This window comes from Parus major, chromosome 7 (genome assembly GCF_001522545.3).
Source record: "Parus major isolate Abel chromosome 7, Parus_major1.1, whole genome shotgun sequence".
NCBI classification, from domain to species: Eukaryota; Metazoa; Chordata; class Aves; order Passeriformes; family Paridae; genus Parus; species Parus major.
Genome location: NC_031776.1, coordinates 20,755,205 through 20,776,324, shown reverse-complemented (window position 1 = coordinate 20,776,324; position 21,120 = coordinate 20,755,205). Strand labels below are relative to the sequence as shown.

Genomic DNA, 21,120 nt, shown 5'->3' with positions numbered 1-21,120 from the left:
GAAGAAGAGAAGAGAAAGAAGAAGAAGAGAAAGAAGATTAATTGCAGAACAAGTAATATTTTCATAGTTAGAAAATTCCTGCTTGGCTTGATTGCAAACAGTCTTCACTAACAGGCTACTTAAAGAATAAAGGCTCTGAGTGTTTCTTGCTGAAAATCACACTTTGTATCAATAATTACACCTTGTCTGAAGCAGTTACTTGAATGGATCATCTGAAAGAGCTTCTGCTCTTCTCTGACATCTCTACTGATGGCTGCACAGGAAATCATTGATCCAAATTCTAATTAGTACAGCACAATAGGTCAAACTGTAAACTAAACAGTACACTATAGTCTTTTGTACAAGATAGTGTTGCCTCATGAAAAACAAAGTCTTGTGTTCATCCAAATGTGAAAAGAAATATAGATTTCAAAATAATTTTTTCTACGAAGTTTGACTCAAATTTTGGTAGATAAAGAGCTGTCCATGTTCATTTTATCTATAGTGTGTAATCAGGAAAAACAACAGGATGCTATAAAAGTGCTGGACTCAGGAATTGAGATAAATGCATTAGTGTGTTAATTCACATTTGGATTTTGGAGCAAATCGAGAAAGATTATCGATTAACTAATCACTAGTTATCTGAACACCAAACAAGATGAAAGGCTTTTGATCACAATTCTAAGTACTGTATTAAAAGACCTTCATCTGGATTAGAGGTAAAGGAGTATACCAGTTGCTCAGAAATAGGCAGTATACTTGCGGTACCTCTATCACCACGGTTCTCAAAAAGAGTAGAAATGGGAATCCCAGGACCTGTTGTAAGAATGATAAAAAGTCAGTTTACAGTCTGAAGCTGGAATTTGGTGATGCAGTATGTATTACATTAACACTGATAATTAACAGGAGTTAAAGAGCTCCAAGTTGATGCAGAAATCTGAATCTTCTCTGCTGTATAACTCACTAGTCCCTGCTGCAATACATAAGGTACTGTGTGTACAAAGACTTGTATATATACAGGCATTGCTTAGCAAACATAGTAGAAGCAACTTTAAATCTACTAAGGCTTCCTCCCTAGAGATGAAGTGACATCTAGTTAATACCTGAGATGTGATTACATAAGGTGAATGCAGAACTAACAATGTGAAATATTCTTCTGAGAACATGTCACATTGAATTTGTGAAGGTGAGTGCCTTTCACATGGTGACGACCTTACTGACTATTTTGTGCAAGAATGATTGAAAGGTGTTGTTATTTGCTACATTTGGTTCTCTGCTCAACAGAAGTTCTAAGGAACTTTTCAGCTGATCAGTCAGTGCAGAATCATAAGAAGAGTAAACTTTATAAGAAGTACACAAAAGGAAAACCTTGGATATTTTTCCTCTTTTTAGATCGAGATATCACTGTTTTTTGAGTACAGCAATGTATGAAACCTCAGATCACTCAAGTCACCTAATTTATAAAAAAGAGATAAGACTTCATTTAATACTTATGTCTTGCACATGGATTCAATGATCACATATCTTGAACTGAATTTTTCTTAGATCAGTTATTAAAAAAGTTTTCAGGTGCTAAATACCCAACATTTATGGCTGACACAGGTCTTAATTTCAGTTGGGAAACAGAGTAAAGTAGTTTCTCACAGCTAACCTTGATCACATAAACTGGAAAACAGTATATGTTTATAAATCCTGCTCTGGCTGCTGCAAGAAAAAACCATGGCCCTCATGTTTTAAAATCTGTTTTGTGACATGAAGGACATTCACAAATTTTAATTTGTTTTTAATTCTCAAAATATCAAGCTTTTTGTTGAAAAAGTAAAAAAATCCTTAATACATCTGTATTTACTGAAACATCCTCACAAAATTTTTGAACATGGAAAGTCTCTGGAAATATTTCCTGGTTATTGTGAAATTTCTGTGAGCCATACAAAAATCATTTGGGATAATCAGTATTAACTACAGTGCTGATAAATATTAAAGAACAACTGATTAAATGTTTGCTCCCATGCCATACATACCATAACAGATCAAGGCATAATACGTAGAACGTTCACTGAATCTTGCTGTATAATACTGACATCTCTCTTTCCTTAAATTGCAAGTAATGCATTGTTTTCTCATAGGTTTACTTCCAGTGCTAATTCTAAGGGAAAAATCAAATAAAGCAATTGTTATTTTGCTAAAATTACCTTTACATGTGTCTGTCTCATATACTTGAAAGCAGGCCCTGTACTTTCAGGAAACTTAATTTAAAAAAAAATGCCTGGTGTTTTTATCAATTTTTCCTCAAGGGTATATTTAAAAGTTAGATGTCATTTCTCTTCAATTGTCAGATAGAATCTGAGGTTAAGATTTAGTTTAAATAGCTTGTGAAATTACACATTAAACAACTTAAAACTAAATCTTTTTATTGACAAATTCAGAGACATCTTCTATTAACCTACTATCATTAAGATAATGTTGATGACACTTACTTGTAAATATTCCTTCTTCCTGGATAGCCTTCAAATTCATTGCTTGAATAGAAACTGCAAATTCATTTATATGTTAATAAATAATCCATAAAGTGATGACCTATGAACGAGCATCAAGATGAAAAGCCGTCTTGGAAGTTAATTAGACTTTTTGAGATTTCTGCATGTGATGGAAGAGTAGTTAAGCTTACATACCTTTCACCTTAATAAATCTTTGCTTGGACTATGATTAGGTTACACATAAGCTATATAAATAGGAGCTCTATCTTAATTCTCAAGAGCTAATCTCTCCACTTATGTAAGATATTTCTAGCTATACAGTAAGCTGAATGAGAGATCATAAAATTACAAGTAACTGCAAATTGAGTGAGGGTTAACAACATGATTAAATTAAGTGTTTTTAAATAAGCCTCTCCAGGATGGGTGATAAAAATAAATAGAAAATTGAGGGGAATTTGTAAAGAATCTTTCATAAGTAAATCGTATTTACAAACATATGCAGTGCCTTAGCATATAAAAATTTGTTGTGGATGCATTCAGACAAAAATAAATTACACCTAATCATAATCTGACGAGTCAACAAACGGTGTTCAAATGATTAAGTGTTGCCTTTACTGACAACACTCACAACCTTTTTTCTTCATGACACTTACATTGCATCATTTGTTACTCTGAAAATATATATTGCCTCCCATTCTCCACTTGTAACTTGGATTGCATTCTCCTGTGTAGCAAGACATAAAGGTTACTGAATATTACAGACCTATTTCAGGACAGTAGATTAATGTAAATCACTTTGCTTGACTTACCACAGAGCCATTGATGTAATGAATGTGCTTATAACCATTTTTGTCACTAAAAATTTTGTAGTATGAACTGCTGTCTGATGTAAAATATGGTGCAGAAACAAAGAACTGAAACAACAGAAGAAAAATAGTAGATGAGACATAAGATTGTCCAAGCCATTTGGCAGATTTTGTTTCACATATGAAAAGTAACAAGACTATTCAGTCAGTTCAAATGGGACAAACTACTTTGCACAAGTTTGTACCTGTGATATTCAATCTCCCCATAGATGTTACAATTTCTGTAAAAAAAAATCTGTCATCAGAACCTCAAATGAAGTGTAAAAAAAAAACATAAAAAGGAAATAATCAAGTAAAATAACTAATCTTTGTAAATATATGATCTTCACATTAAAGCATCACTTAAGGGACAGTGCACTGAAAACTTATGTGTATTGTTAAGTCCACTGCAGGATATTCAGGCAGTGTGAGGTTCACACTTGATTCTGTTAACTTCCCCTGCCTGAAAGTAAATATAAGCAACACTACATATTCGCTGTTGGACTACATGACTGTAAATACTGATCTCATGCTCTTACAATTTCCTTGTAGGTTTGTTTTTACTGCAAGTTTCCAAAAGTATATGGTTGTCTAGGGTTACTGGGCAGAGAAAACATCTTTTGCTGAGAGTTAACTCCAGAGCAGTATCAGCTGCCATTCTAAGTGGGGTATCTTACCTTGAAGGTTCCCTCCTAGCTGAAGATGTGCAGCACTTGGCAATAAAACTGTTCTGATAGACAGGTTTTATTCTTAAGACACCATGATAGCCCATTTCATCCCTTGTGTTAGTGCCACCAGAGGAATTTTACATCTATTCTTTGGCTCCAGAATGCTTCCAAGGATTACATTGAACTATAAATCTATCTCTTTTCATTACTTTCCTCCCTTCATTAATTTCTTTCTTGACCAACTTTGCTGTCTAGTCAGTTGGTCAGGACAGAAATAGGTTTTTAAATTTAGAAAGCAGGTAGCCAGATACTACATCTAGAACAGCATTAAAAGTCTCAGTCCTGCAGGGCAACAAATCTAAGCAGTGCTGTATATCTCAGAAGGGTGCTTCATGTTTCAAAACACTGATGGAAGATGCAGGAAGCTGTAGCTAACTGAATTAAAATAGAATACAACAAGAAAACCTACTCCGCCTGCCCATCCTGTTTGACTCTCTTCTATGTGCTGCTGATTCTGAAAAACAAAAGCAAACATACACTCTTTAGTGTCTCTTTAAGAAGATTGAGTTTATGGAGATTCAAAATCTTCAAATAAATCAGTAGCTGCCTGTAAAAAAGAATTTTAGATTATCTGCTGTGAAGGTTCAGAGAGTTGGAGGTTTTCTAAGTAAATAACATTGCTGTATTAAAATCATTACATTAATAAAATTATTGTTTTTAACAGCTGTTATCAGACTTAAATAAAATTTAAAGCAATTATGCAACTTTTTCACAGAAAACAAGAATGAATAACTACTTAATCTCATTATTTTTTTGGCAAAGATCCAAGTAAAATAATATCAGGAACATTAATACTAAAATTTGATTTAGATTTTCAGATGGTTTATATTTTCTTTGATTTCAGAGCTGTGATGTTGATTTACAGTAGTGGATGATGTGACTACTATGCATCCTGAGACCATGAATATAAATTTAGAAGATCTTAACTCCTTGTTGTTAAAGCTGATTTGGAAACAGACTTATATTGATCATGAATGATGCAGCTAAAGGTGCTTTTACATTTGAACTTACATTTTGCTTGTAGAGGTTTTAGCGATATATTAAAAAATTCTGCATTACATCAATGTAATTATTTTTTAATCTTGTGAATTTTTTTTCTTTATATTGTTCATTCAGCACGTTTTTTTTCACAGTCTGAAATACATTTAATAAATTTTCTTTCTAAGAATATGATTTGTATTTCTTATCTTCAACATAATCTCATTACTATTTAAAATCACTTGTTCTCCCTTCTAACTTAATCCCCACAAAGTGACTTGAGGAAAAGTTGCAGGTCCTTGTCCTTTAGAAGACTATTTAGTACTTTGCAAGGGCTCCACTGAGCAAGTGGAAAGATGGATTTTACTTCAAGATAATAAAAATAGGATGTATTGTTTTACATCTCCATCCTAACAGTATTTTCCTTTCTTTAAATTAAGACTCAGATCTTGATGACATAGTACATTAGGGATATATTTAACTTTTCTCATTTGAGTAGTCTCAATTTCACAAGGCATGTCTACCTTTTATTCATATGAATAGTTCCACTGCTCATCCTGGTTTCTGTGGTCTAGTCACATGAGCAAGAGTTGAACATGTGAACATTTCTGATGAATCTACACTTTAGGAAAATTATGTAGATTATATTTTATTATTATTTTCAAATACATAAAACATAGCACATCTATTGTACATTAGAGACTCAATACAATCTGAATTCAACAAGAGAACTGTTTTTGCCAAAGGAAATGTTCAGAGATATACTTTCTAATGGCAAATAGAGCTAATGCAGCAGTCCCATCTGTTCACACTCCTTCGATTGGCCATTTGTGCAAACTTTAATGTGATAAAAGCATTGTATCACTGTATAAATATAGAATTATAGAAACGTCAGTAGTGACTCCATAAATAAGGTTTCATGGAGAAATGCAATTAAACAAGGATCATGAACACAGTCCTGAAAGATGCTAATTGGTCTGGTCTGGTCTGGTTCCAGCAAAGCAATTAAGCACATGCTTAATTTTAAACACATAAACAGTTCTACTGAAGTAAATAAAACTGGTTATGTGCTAAAAGTTAAGCTTGTGTTAAAGTACTTCAGTGGATTGTGGTAGAATCCTAGAAACCTTATATATTTTCTCCTTTCAATTAAAATATGCAATTATTAAGATATAACTTGGAGGTAGGGTAGAGTTTCAGTGTTAATGTACCTATAAAGTGGAACAATTAGGAAATACAGCAAATGCTGCATTAAACATGATTTTTTTCCCTAATAAATTACAATATTTATCTGTAGAATACTACTTCAATGACAATGTTTTTGAAATAATAGGATTTTAAATTCCCTTTAAGTTTGCAACAATTTTCATGTTAAAGAGGAGTAAAAATTATTTTCAGCTTGAAAAGGCTGTATAAATAAACTCTGAATTTATAATTGATCAGTTATACAGAAAGCTTTTACCAATATTCTTCCCTTTCATTTCCCATTAGTTCAAGGTTTCACCTAATGTTACTTTTAATAGGGTTTCTGTACCATGAACCAACAAGACAAGCCAAAAGCACCAATACGAAAAGACAACAAATGAGACCTCTGTACTAGAGTTACTGAAAATCAGGGTTGTCTTTACTTCAGGATCCATATGAATTTATCTGTGTGTACACCTTTCAGGCTTTACAAAGCTCTGTTCTGTTCAGCAGAACAGTCTTCTTTCCCAACTGAATAAATCATAGAATTACATATTGAAACCAAATGCAGTTACTGTTGCAATTAGCCTGAAGTTTTCTTTTCAGATCTGTTTGTATTTCTGAAAACTTGCTTACTGTCTAGAACTGTATGATTTGATAAAACAGAAGAATTTCTTCTTCCAGAAAACCTGCCTCACTGTTAATGTGTATGTTCTTTCAAATAATCTAACATTCATCTAAAAGGACATTATTTAGTTAGAATTAGTATGGAATTTCAACATGGCATAATAAGATTTTCTTTAAAAAAAATACAGATCTTATATGGTTCCACTTCTGAAGATATTAACACAAGAAGTAAATAAACATTACTGAAAGCTTCTCAATAGCATTTTTCTGGTGGTGGTGGTTGTTGTTGTCGTTTTGTTTGTTATTTAAGCTTCACAAGGAAAAAATGTGATTTTATTTCCTGGAGTAATTAATATTTTTCATCCTTCTTCCAGCAATTAAAATGAATCATGAAAAAGGTATCACTACTAGTAAAAGATTATTGTGATAAATTACTGTAAAATATAATTAGGGCAGGAATTACCAAATACTAATTTCAGTAATTTTAAATTTTTTTCCAACTTCATTACCTCTGGACAGTCCCAAGTATTTGAATGCTCTTTGAAGTCACAGATAGCTAAGACTGAAAAATTCTGTATTCTTTTCAGCCACTGCACACAGATTCGAGTATCTGTTACCCAAGTAAGCCAAGTAAAATAGTGATCACTGAAATATATAAAAAAGGAAGAAATGATGGTTATTAAAAAAACAAGAGTATGGAAACATTGTTACAGATTCCACCCCCCACATTGCTATTTGGGTACTTTTTTATCCTTTTTAACAATGTATCACATGGGCAACCAAAATAAAAATACAGTATTTCTAGTTAGCTTCTGATCCTTCTAGGAGTTTAATATGGCAGTATACTCTCGGAAAAAGTGTAACTCAGAGGTTCAAGTGTTTAAAACAAATAGACAAAACCTTTTTTTTTTTTAAATAAGAAAAGACATATTTGAAGCCACGCTACCTGGATGCTATGACTGCAGGAACTGGCATCTCCTTAGGACCAAATGCGTCAGGGTTAATAGTGTCTACAATAAACACTTTAACAGTAGGATTTTTAGCTCCAGCCTTCAAAGAAAATATTTTAGATTATTAAAACCAGGATCTGAATAATTCAGATTGAGGAAAATCAAAGCACTTTTTGCAGGAGGCAGGTTACAAAATATGAATTCAGTTGAGTGTAATAGAGAAAATGGTCTTATAAGTTCTCAGAGTGACACTGCAGCAGTAGTATATACTTAACTTTGTATCATTGCATATCTAAAGAAAACCTTTTAAACGTTTGCGTTTAGTGCCTTTCTCTACAGAAAATGTACTTCATGAGAACCATTGCTCTGTTTGCAGTGTGGTTCTCTGCAACACACTTTAAACTGATTTCAGCACAAAACTCCAGTTTATTCACATGATTGCAAGTGCTGTTTGATATTCCAGCAGGGAAATGGTTGCTTAAACTGATTTCATGGTTGCTTCTTCACTGCATACCTTAACAGTTTTTTAATTCTTCTCTATGTGTGGTCTAAACCATCCAGTTTTACTTTAGAACTGTGACCCAGCTGACAGGTGAGCAAATTCTTAAGATACATTAACATGATCCCTCGAAATCATATGAACATGATAAGAGTCAGGAGAGCTCTCTAATACATGCTGAAGAAATGCCAACCCAAAACCTTATTGCCTTAGATCTGACACTTGAAAGCAATTAAAATCCAAAGCCCCTTGAGATCAAAAAGCACTATGAAGTATGCAAATAAAGTGAAGCTGCCATAGCCTTTATTTTAAAAATAAAAAATAATTTAGTCTCATAATTTATTTACTATGATGAAAAATAACAACTGCATACTTTATACACCAGAATAAGTAAACTGAATTGAAAAATATTAAGGCTTGAAGCATGCTAATGTACTTTTGCACATGCTTTTTACCTACGTGAGTAATTCCACTTATTTCACTGACATTATATTTAAAATTTTGTATGTACCTACAGCTTTTCAGAACTTAGACCAAGCTTTTTTTCTTTCATTTAAGTCACAATGGGCTCAACCATGGCAATACTTAAGGAATTAAGCACAATTAATTTTCTCAATGTAATAACTCATTTTTCAGCAGAAAATAAGTCAAAATAATGGTAAAACATACCTTTGGGTATGGGATAGTTATTTTTCTAGGATACTGGTCCTCACCAAAATATGAATATTCAATAACAGGTATGTCAGAATCATTAAATTGTACGTATGCTAAATATCTTCCACTTGGAGACCACCACAGTGCATATTTTGTTGCTAGCATCTCCTCTGATGAAATAAAAATAGTTTATAACTGTAATCTACCTTCCAATCTATTTTAGGATTCTACTCATCAATCTAGTCACATAAAGACACTTACATAAAATAAATAACATCAAACATCTCAAAACATGCACACAGATCCCACTTAACTCAGGGATTTTCATGTGTGCATGTTTTTTTAAATTTTTTTGGATGCACTGAAGTGCCAAATTTTCACTGAAATTAAAACTTTAAGTCTTAATTCCCAGCCTCTGTCTTTGCACTGGAAGGAAGACAACTTTGTAGAGTTCTGATACAGTTTCAGTAATAAAGACTCAGGATTTTGGTTATATGTTATGAATACAAAATAAACACATTGTACAGCAAATACAATATGGAAAAGAAACAATCCTTAGGGCTTAAAAAAAGAGTATCATCACAGATATTTTAAAATGGATTGTGAAAATCAGAACCAATCTAAACAAAGTATTTAACATGTTGTTGCCTTTCAAGATTTTCTTACCTTCATAGACCCAGTCAGGAATCCCATTAAATATTTCATTCTGTTTTCCATCACTAGTTATTTTAATTGGTGCCTCTCTGGGACTTTGTTTCAAATAGATATCATTCTGATATACATATACCTAAAGCCAAGAAAGTGTTTTTTAAGAGTACAGGCTAATAGGATTAGAGCAAAATCTGCAGTCAACACTCCTACGTTACACAAGCAAGACCTAATGAATACAAAATGGGAAATAGTACACTAATAGCCCTTGTAAACTCTGCAAGAGTTGTTACCTCAGCAAATAAATTATACATTACAGGCCAGATTCTGTGTTAGAGTAGATTTTAAATATTGCATCTGTAAATCTCCATTTTAAATTCATGTATTACACAGCATCAAAGGGAAACCAATTGATTTTCAGGCCTTGAAACTGTCTTTAATCTAATACAAAATTATGTTGGTCAATTCTGGATAGAGACTGGTGAGCAAACTGAAACATATAATGTACCTGAGAACATAGATTATTCTTCTATTGAGACACAGACAATAAAATCTGAACAAGTTAAACTGTTTTCTTTGTCATTATTTCTCATAACCAAGATTAATAAAGACACACCTCTCAAAAATATGGCCTAATAAAATAAAAACAAAGCAGATAAATATCTTTTATCTATACAAAGCAAATTCATTCTAGCACTTAATTATCTTTACTAACCAATTTGTGTCCAACAGGTGACCAGGATATATACTGAATTTTATGTGGAAGCTGATTTTCTGTTACAAAACCACTAAAAAAAGGAAAGAAGTTGAGATGGCTTTTTGTGCACAGTGCAAATGGATCATTTTATTGTACATTAATAAAGAAGTCACAAAGTTATTATCTAACCGCTTATCGTTTCTCAAGCAATGCACAATTAAGGCAGGCAGAGACATGCAGTTAACACGATGGCGTGCATCAGTGCTGGAAAAGGCTTACACATACTCCTTTGAAAGTATTCAGCAGCCTAAGAAGCCAGCCTTAACTCCTTCCAAATGCTGCACAATCACCTACAGTCATTTGCTGTAGCTGCAGTCTGCATTTCAGTCTCGGCAGGTTATTGGGAAATGTGAACTCAGCATACACTGAGGCAGGTGCAACAGCAGTACGTCCAACACTCGCTGAGGATCCTAACTCACAAGCAGCACCTGTCCACTCAAATTAGCTTGCAGCAACCTCTTCCTCTCACCTTGAGCCAACAGCTTCCCAAGAATGATGCTCAGTGCAGCCCCTGTTGCTCAGAACTAAGAAGCATTTGGTCATGCTGCTTCTTACAGCATAAAAAGGTGACTGCAGAGGCAGATGGCATCCTTTGGAGTTGGGTGTAGAGGGAAGAGGTTCGGGCAATTTTGGGAAAGAGTCCAAATGCCATGGGAGAAGCTACAGACTTCTGGGGAATGCAGGATGGGTTGTTACAAGAGTTTTAGGAAAGCTGAAAATTAGATCAATAATAAAAATAATGAATTAGTAGAAGGGGATGGAGACATAAGAGAATATTGAGAAGTGGAAATTTTATGGCATGGAATAGAAATTAATCCAGATGAAAAGAATGTATGATTTTTCCTAGAGAACTTTTTTTTTTCTCAAGGAAACAAGTAACCTGACAGACTTAGGAAAAAGCAAAGCAAGTTGGTAATCACATTACTACAGCTTTGGAGTGAATGCTTGCAAGAACATCATTACAGTGTATTCACCACAGGAATCTATAAGAAATATAAGGCCTTACCCATTTATGAGATCATAAATGTGATATGATGCTGTGTAAGAGTATCTCCACAGCTGCATAAATGAAGTAAGAGAATACTATTAGCCTTGAAAAAGATAATCTACAAATATTCAGCTGCCTCTTCACAGCCTACCCCTTTCTCAAGAAAGTACCAAGAAACATGTATCTACGGTAAACACAATCAACAAATTACTAAATAAAATTAAACATTACATTAAGAGGTATATTAAAAAAATTACCTTTGAATAATTGCTTTCCAGAGCTATGAAATATTGGTCTGATGACATCACATAATTTGAAGCATTAACTTGTTTCTGAAAAATTAAGAAGTAAATTAGATTCTAGTTTCACACACTTTTAAACTGTAACTTGAAATACAGCTGCACTTTTCTGCCTTTTTATTAATTAAAAAAGTACATACCATTGTGCTGTTTGTCATGATGGTGGTTGCATAATTAATTTCAACATTGTAAAGAATAATATCATCTTCTGGAGACTGATGAAGATATTCATTATCTTTATAAACAAGATAAAATGTATGTTACCTTCCAGAAGATACTACAGAACAAATAGTTTATCAACAATTCATACCTCTTCCAAGGGTTAGGTTTTAGGCAAATATCTTTTGGCATCTACATAAGAATGTTTTTCTTCTAAGGATGCTGAGGTACAGAGTTATCAAAAAACTATCTTCAGGATTCTTAAGTACATTTTTGAAATTATACACTGCACAGAGGATCAACTATTTAACTTTAAAAATAAATGCCAGATTTTATTCCCATCAATGTCTGATCAAGAATGCCCCTGACAGACCCATTAGAAAGTCAATATCAAAATGTAAATGTTTTAAAGAAAATTATCTTTCCTTATAATTTTAATAGAACATTCTCATTTGTATATTCTGCAGATAACAGCAGTACCATGCAACTGACAGTGCATGACTCTACCCTTACTCACCAAAGTCCTACAAAATGAGTGTGAGTGGGCTTCATTAAAAATGCAATTTTCAATGTGTGCTCAAGATCTGAGCTATAGTTTGGTAGAGAATGAAAATCAGAATTTCAGTTTCATATTATTATTTTTACTGCTATGAACAGAGAGAAGGAATTATATATTTGGTGTAGCTAGAAAACAAAAAGTTAAGAAGCAGCCTGAAACATTGTGAATATGTTCATTTTTAGGAAATTAGATCACCCTTGGATCTTCTGAGCACTCTTGTGTGATTTGTGTAACAGTATTTGTGTTTAAAATCACCCTTAGGATGAGATATACAATTTTAACTCCTTGTTTCAGAAGAGAAGTAGACATATGGAATGCTGTAGGCATGACTATCTATGGAATCTATGGCATGACTTTTGTGTGAGATTTGTGACTGTTAAAAGGAAAGATAAGTCTAAGTGAGAAAGCTATAAAGAGAGAAGAGTATTAGGTTTAGGTGATATGCTGCCTACATTCTTCAGACATTTAGACACAATTCTAACAAACAGTGACATAATTTTTAAATCATACAAATGATATCAACATACTTCCAACTGTTAATCATAGAATTGAACCGCTGCAAGAAATACCATATAAGGCTTTACTTCTGTTCTAAAATTGTGGGCTAAACCAGCTTGGTGAAACTCTATGTGAATGGGCACTATGCTTGTTACTGGCAGAGAACAGTGCTTGAGGCAGCACAGAGATGGGAGTAGTATGAGTGCTAGAATGTAATCCAGGCTAGCTCCAGTCTTCCTGGGCTGTGCAATTCAATGATAACAAGAGCAGTGCTTCAGCCACACACAGACACATTTATATCAGCAGCAATTAACTTCATGTCTCCACCTTAAGGAACTCAGAAATTCAAATTTATTTTCTATGCAATATCCTGGAACTCAGGAATTTCAGCACTTCCTTAAATGAAATTAGAACAGCTGGCCTCATTGCAGAGCCAGGTACTACTGAAAACAAAGAACAGGACCTGTAAAACAGACTACCTCAATCACTTCATGTGGTAAGTGAAAAGTGCTGTGAAAAGCATGAAAAAGAGATTGCTTAAGGAATGACTGACACATTGACAAATTTCTTTCACTTGCTGCAATGAATATGACAGTAAAAGAAATAAAACACTGAAGGCCTCTGTAAAATTATAGTTTATACTTGACTTAGACATGTCTGTTGAAACATCAAATACCTGGATTTTCTAGAATGACTGACAGAACAGTAAATTTCAACCATAAGTTTTGACTAACACATTGTTTAATTTCATAGTTAGCATTCATTCAAAGTAAAGCTGGAAGGAAAATACATTTCTCAGTCTGTGTAAACCAGTCTGGAAGTACATATTAGAAAGGCTTATCTATGTTTGAGAAAAGGATTTACTTACCTGACACCCAATATGGAAAAAATGTTTTATATTGGAAGTTTCCATTCAAATAATCCTCCAATGTAAGAGCTCTGGGACCATCATCTGTGTTGATAACTAAGAATAAGACAAAAAGTTTATGTTAATGAAAAGAGGGAAAAAATTTATTAGTCCAGTATTTTATTTTTTCTATATTTAGTGCCAGGTAACAGTGACGATATCACAGTCCTGGAGATATGCAAAGCACAGGTGCAGCAGAAAGGAAAGTTCTCTGTTACTGTTCTGGTAAGGTCCTTTAGCCTCTGAAAGACTCATCTTTGGGAATGCAAAATTAACTAGACAAACTAATTTATTTCACTCAAACACATTTACGTGAAGACCTGTGAGTCCAAATAAGCCTTTTCCACAAAAATGACAGATTAAAGATTGTTTGGTATTTTTATTTTTTATTGTTAAAGCATGGGTTTCATGAACTTGTAGTGGCAACTATTTTAACCAAGACCTCCACGTGTTCAGCAAATAGTAACCAACAGCATGTGCCTACATACCCTTACTTCCAAGTTTTTTCCATGCCTCATTACCCATTGTTAGAAGATGGCTTGCAAAATAATCACCATCCACATATATTTCTTAGCAGTCACATGAAAAACATCGATGAAAGAATGTAAGTAAAAATAACACTGAAAAGTAATGAGTGAACTCAAACTTGAACTTTTTATTTAATGCTGCAAAAGAAAATTGATAATGATTCTTGAAAGAAGACAGAAGAAATAAAATATTTGATTTCTAAGCAGGACATATAACTGTGTTAAAATAATGCAAAAAGTGGAGACTGGTTTTCTGGCTCTTGTCTGGCAATATTTTTCCCAAAGCTAAACAACTTAAGCTAGGTCCTATTTTAAAAGAAAATTCAAGGTTAAATCAACTGGATAAGAAGAGGATTATGCTGTGCAGTTCCTGTACAGAACCTATGCAATTCAGAAGAGTGAGAGTAATCAAAATATTTAATCCTCAAAAGACACATTAACTTTTCTGATAAAGGCCAATGGTTAAATTTCAACAGCATAATAATGGCAGCTTTCAGGCATTTGAACACTATGCTTTCTCCTTTAAAATCAAAGGGATTTCTGCCAGGGTTTTCAGAGGTAGTAGAGATGTCACACTGCAGCTTAGTAGATGTTTGCCACTTCCCTTGTTTGTTCCTTCAGAGCTCTCAGACGACAGTAGATAATCAAGATGACTCGTTGCTCTCAGGTTTCATATCATGCTCCATCACTTGCTCATTAGTTGCCCTCTCTGTTAAGATCACACTGACTTCCTGGGAAATGTTTCTTCATATTGCCTTCTATAGTACTTTGTAATGATAATACATATTTTCTTCTGCTAAGTGACTATTACTTACTGTAGAATACACATGTCAGGTTGACTGTTGACACAAGCCTTGTATGCGCTAACACAGAAGAAAGCTGTCACAAGGAATAAAACTGAATGCCAATCCAGAGGCAAAAACCTGTCTGTATAAACTCTGAGCTAGCAATATGTCCAGAAAATATCCCAAGAAGTTCAATAAGAAGTTAATTCCTCTTGCTAATACTATGACTGCATATTACAGATCTTTGATACACTAAGGATAAATTTAGAAGATAGCAGATTATAAAAAAAATGCACAGAAAGTAATTCCAAAGAATTCAGTTCTAGTTAAGTTGAATGATAAATATTTATCACCATCTCTCAGTTAAAATTCTCTAAGTGAATAAGCTTATCAGCAAGATAAATCAATATTTCCAAGGTTGTTTGTATAGAAAATTTGCAGTCCTTTTTGATACCCTAATCTGGTAAAATTACCTGGTTTCTTCTCTCATCTTAACAGACAAGCAATATCACAAACTTTTCATCACTGGTTTAATTTCACAGCTCTAATTTAAACCTCTCCTTTGTTAGCTATTTCAAATTTACATACTTAATATTCTGTGAGGATTTATTATGACTACTGATATTCAAAATGTGCCCACTAAGACCTGTACTTCTACCACTGTACTACAAAAAATTTGAACACAACTATTTCTCACTTGAGTACTTACAATTCTGAATGCTTGTTTTTAGGTAACAGAAGATAGCAGTAGCATCTTCACTAGTTTCCCACAATTGTTGCTGTTTCTCTCTTCTGTAACTAGAGACTTGTTCAATTACAGTATCTGAAATCTCTGCTCACAAACCAGACTCTAACATGGAAATTACTTTACATATCTGCAGCACTCTATAGACATTAATTTGAATGGCTGTTGGCAGGCTTGCCAAATTCTTTCATTGTGGTTTGTTTCCTCCATGAAATAATTAGGATGAAAAAAAAAAATGTCCAGGGACAAAAAGGAAGGCAAACAACAGAGCCAACCACAGAGACGAAAGCTTACCAAACTCCAGCTTTGTTTACCTCCCATCACCACCCTCCTGCCTCAATTTTAATCTTTTGTGGTCCATTTCCACTCATTTACAGGGTGCAGTTCTGTATTTTCCTGTGCACTGAATTGGTTATTTTGCTTCCCAGTGTAAATTGCTTTATATATTCAATTATCATAATTACTCACTCATGCATTTGAGTGTATTGGACTTACACATATAATTATAGTGATAAAAGTCTGTAAACGTCTAATAATTATCACTGGCTTTATGCAGATAGCTTCTCCTTTACTTTATTGCAACCCAAAACAAACACAGAAAGCAAAACTTGCAGTTATATTAAACTCAGATTAACTTTATGCACATCACTCCATCACTGTGAAATTCTGCTTGTATTATCAGGATTATTCAGTTTCAAAGACTGGATGTGGGTAAACCAACACAACCTTTTATATTACAAAGCTCTCTTGGCTTTTGGCTTATTCCACAACATGTTCTAATGTGCATCCTTATAAACTGAGTCTAGTCTTGACAAATTACAGTAAGCATACATAAGAATCAGAAGGTATTGTTGCTTCTGTATATGGTATTTTTTGTGTAGTTATAGATAGATGTATTTTATATGTATTTAACACATATGTATTTTTTAAAGTATTTTATTTACCATCCACTGCTAAACATCAAGTAGAGGACGTGCCAAAGGAAAACTGGTTAGCATGGTATTATTGTTTGCATCTGGACTAGAATTTCCATTTTCATCTCTGTGGGCTGATGCTGAATAGCTGAAGCACAAGCTCCTCCAACATGAGGAAACAAACCACTCAGTTTAGCACCAGAAATTAATTCCAACACTCCTGACCTTTCTCCAGAACTTTGGTCACACTCAGCATCAGCTCACATCAACTGAACTGGCTTTTCCACTTTTGGATTTGGCTGAGGTGCTGCAGTGAGCACTACCTCCTCCTAAGAAACTGGCTGCTCACCATTTTGTGTCTGAGCAATAAACCCTATGACCTCATCTGTGACATAAGAGAAACAGGGATTGGACCTCAGGCCTGGGCCAAGAGTAAAAAGGGAACAGAAACTGCGACAGACATGACTTTGGACATTCATTAAAAATAGCAGAAGAGATTAATTTGAAGCCTAGGCAATACATTTGCAACTCTACAAATACATTTTTATTTGTATACATTTGTAAATACATTTGTAAGCAATACAGTTGTAACTCTGCCTGTGGTTCTGCTATTGCTTCTCAGCTGCAGAGAGGTATTTTCTTTCTTGTTTAAGCTGCAGAAGAACAGGACTAGGTGCACTAGTGTACAAGTGAAAAACTCCTTTAAACTGTTTGGAGTTGCGGTATCATAGCTGGGTTATCACTGCCAGGTAAAGCCCACCACACATTCCTGCCTCAAAGATGTGTCAAAAAATGGTCAGTGATTTCTTAGGCATGGATGCCATTTGCCACATTGAGATTGCCCACCTTGCTCTTCTGAGCCCCACAGAAATTGTCTAATAACTGCAAGCATTTCCCTGTTAATATCCTTTCAAAAAAAAATATTGTCCAGTTAACTTTTGAGAAGTTTTGACATTTTTATACACTTGCATATGTAAACCAAAACCACCTATCACATTTTGAGAAAACTGAAGAACATGAAATGACTAGAAACTTAGCAGACAAAAACAGAACTAAATGTTCCTTCCATTTTTCTTTGCAGATTTCTTAAGTAGAAATTTATTTGATCTGTGTCTATGCATTTCTCATATGCAATTAATTGTCTTTCTAGATTGCCACATCCTTTCAGCTGAGCAGTGGTAAAGCTGGAATGTACAAACAACATTCCAGCTGTATAGACATTTCCTGTCTGTCTTCAACTTGCAAAATTCGTAACTGCAAAATTAATTTATATTTCTTCTATTTACAACTGATCAGTAGACTACTTAGAATTCAAAAAAGTTAAGGCATTTTAATAGGTAACTGCAGCACTTGCAGCTCCATCTGAGAATAAGAAGCCATAATCTGACCCATCCAAAATAAATGTGTGTTGGACATAACTGTGTGTTCCTCAATTGTCTAAAATGCTCCTCCAAAAGCATCCAGTGAAGCAAGATAATTTCTTTATCATCCTGCTGGATCTAAATATGATGTTTGGTATGACTGGTTATCAAGTAACTATTCCAAGAGAGATGACAAGTGCTCTCCATAATTGCTGATGTACTGAAGAGGCCAGTGAGCTGTATGTGACAACTGGACAGGGAAAAATACATAATCACTTTTTCCTACAGTACCTTCCATCAACTTTATCAACTTCTTCAGGCTGACAAACTGATCCTTGGTCTCCAACCTCTTTGTTTCCTCACTACTATTCTACAAATTTAAATCTCATAAAAATATTCTGCTTTCCGTGTCATAAAATGCAGATCTGATGGGAGTAAGTCTGACTTGATACCATGCATTTACCTCATAGTGAAAGCTCAGATTTGACCATGCATAGCTAGAGAAAAAAATCTGGCACCCCACTATTGACAGTAAAAGTCAAACCAGTCACTCTGAGGTGGTATCTCTTCCAGTATGGCATAATATATATACATATATATATATGCTTATCTATATTTATCTATAGATATATATCACTGATATATATCTATCCTCATATTAAAATGCTGCATAACAGAATCATCCCTAATTGCTTCAGAAAACTTTAACCCTTCTCTCAACAACCCATGACAAGCATTAGACACAGAACTATCAGATACAAAAGAGATTTCACCTTTCACAAAACCTGCATGTTAACTGCAGGAGTTAACTTTCACATGACTTAAGCAGATGGTTGATTTTATATAATTTAGTTGTAAATAGAAAACTGTTTCTCCATTTCAGTGCCCCTGCCCACACATGAAAAAAAGAGTAATAATAATAAAAAAAGTCCTTTAAATAGATACTGGAATATAAGTATTTTATTAATATTTTAATTATTTTAGAGGCATTAAAGTTATCTGCCATAGTGATAGGGTCATGTTAATACTTGTATTGCCCTTACTAACTTGTCATAGAAAACAATTACCATCAAGTCAGTGCCACTCATGTTCAAAATTTCAAAACTCATTACAAGCTTCACCAGAGGAATCAGCAGACCACACTGGGTTGATTTACCTACAACTGGTGTAGGTAACTACACCAGTTACTAGAGCAAGCTATCCATCCCTATTTTATATAATGCTGACTTTAATTTTCATATGCAAGCTTGAATATATTCACAAAATTTAATCATAGCCTATCTACCAAAAAAAGAAAAAAAAGTTTAACTTGTTGGATACAGAACTTCTGTAATTATTACACAACCATTTAAAACCAAATGCAAATTCATCAAGCTAAAGAAAATTACTAACAGTTTGGGAAAGTCTCCTAAACCCTAAAACAGAAAAATAATATGAGAAGATTTGAGAGTTATTTTTGAAGCTGTGACTAAGAACATTATATATCATGCACAATGAAGTTAATTCAGGTGCTTTTCACTTCAAGGAGTTCCTTGTTTCAACATCTGCTGGCATTTCAATTCTACCTTCAGGATATTTCAGCTGTCAGTACATTTCTGTAAAGTGATAAAGCCTTAACAATTCTGACAGGACAATCCTAAACATGATTTGATAAACTTTTGTGAACTTTAGAAGCCACAATAGCCAAAGACACTGCATTTTACACTACATTAGATTAGAAATACCTTACCTCTTGATGGAAGGAGTATAATACACATAAGTAATAAGGAAAGCAAAAGGCATATAACCACGCCAAATATGATTTTTAGCCGGGTCTGCAGAACAGAAACAAACAATAATTACATTTTTAATATTGCCTGAAGTTTGCCTCCATGGCTGGTAAACAATGAAATCCTCCTTCTAACTTCTGTAATCTGTCCAAGCAACAAGTAAAAAATGTCCCTGTAGTACATACGAAAAGACTTCTTCGCTCTTTAAAGCAAGTATTTTCACATCAGAGCCTGGCCTTGTGCAGCAGCTGACAGTTTAAAACAAAGGATATAACCAAAAGTTGAATTCAGGAGCATACAGACCTTCATTCTCCTGTTGTATTCTAAAAGAATGTAAGTTCTCTCTTCTGGGTGTTGGTCAGTAGATCTAGGAGAGGAGTTTGAAAAGGCAGTGTCTGTTTTCACAGTTGGAGGCCAAACCTCTGGCAGACTTTTTTTTCCTACATACTTTTGGAAGCTGTGCCAAATTTCAAAGGCTTTCCATAAAATTGAAACCACACTTTTGGGGAAGTTCTTGGACCAGAAACGGACAGTGGGAGGCTATCGGGGTGGTGATTATGTACTTCCCATCAATGTGAGCTGTAACCAACATCTGCTTACACTAACTTGAGGTTTTATGACTCATCAGATACTTGACATGCACTGTTTTTCTCTGCAAAGTATCTACTTTGTTTTTTAGCAATCCCCACATTCTCAGGACACAGTCATGACTGTATTTCTACTCTCTACAGAGAAATTATAAGAAAATCCCATAGCTTTATTGTTTATGTTGAATTCACATATGTTTACTTTTAGAAATAATAAATGATGGTACAAGAATGCAAAACAAGCAGCAGAAACAGAAACTGTTTAATGTCTTCCACATGTGAAGAGAATCGCTGTTTTCCCCTGAAAACTATGCACATCTATAGGCTACGTAGATCTTAGGAAATAAATACATACAGGCCCAGCGGAAATTCTGAAATAGCTCTCCAACCACCAATTACACCTATTTTATTTAGCACACTGAAATGAGGTCAGCTGAAAACTGGGAAAACTCCGAAGACCGCAGTGTCAGGTTACATAATCAGGAGACAAAGGCTGGAAAAGGGAAGGAGAAGTCGGCCGTGCCCTCTCCCCGACGTTGCCCTCTCCCCGACGTTACCCACCACCGCGGCGGCTGGCAGTGACCCCGGCCCGGTCCCGGCCGCCCCTGAGGGACCCGGCCCCGGCCGAATGACCCGGGCACAGCCGTCCCTAAGGGACCCGGCCCCGGCTGAATGACCCGGGCACAGCCGTCCCT

The 21,120-nt window shown here is 34.5% G+C and overlaps 1 protein-coding gene across 4 annotated transcripts in view; it reads right to left on the bottom strand.

Annotated features, from left to right (window-relative positions):
• The window catches only part of FAP (fibroblast activation protein alpha), a 41,192-nt gene that overhangs the window by 16,642 nt on the left and 3,430 nt on the right, over positions 1-21,120 (bottom strand). For 2 of the 4 annotated variants that reach the window (XM_015634940.2, XM_019007532.2), the window contains exons 3-18: positions 19,799-19,883; positions 13,699-13,794; positions 11,755-11,849; positions 11,573-11,647; positions 11,334-11,386; positions 10,286-10,358; positions 9,589-9,709; positions 8,938-9,092; positions 7,766-7,869; positions 7,329-7,464; positions 4,439-4,483; positions 3,266-3,370; positions 3,110-3,180; positions 2,457-2,510; positions 2,001-2,125; positions 748-795 (exon numbers count right to left, since the gene is read on the bottom strand). In XM_015634940.2, coding sequence (XP_015490426.1) covers positions 748-795; positions 2,001-2,125; positions 2,457-2,510; positions 3,110-3,180; positions 3,266-3,370; positions 4,439-4,483; positions 7,329-7,464; positions 7,766-7,869; positions 8,938-9,092; positions 9,589-9,709; positions 10,286-10,358; positions 11,334-11,386; positions 11,573-11,647; positions 11,755-11,849; positions 13,699-13,794; positions 19,799-19,883 — 1,441 coding nt within the window. Of the gene's footprint in view, positions 1-747; positions 796-2,000; positions 2,126-2,456; positions 2,511-3,109; positions 3,181-3,265; positions 3,371-4,438; positions 4,484-7,328; positions 7,465-7,765; positions 7,870-8,937; positions 9,093-9,588; positions 9,710-10,285; positions 10,359-11,333; positions 11,387-11,572; positions 11,648-11,754; positions 11,850-13,698; positions 13,795-19,798; positions 19,884-20,141; positions 21,067-21,120 lie in introns of those variants that run through there. The other 2 variants (XM_015634941.3, XM_015634942.2) reach the window with 2 other exon arrangements.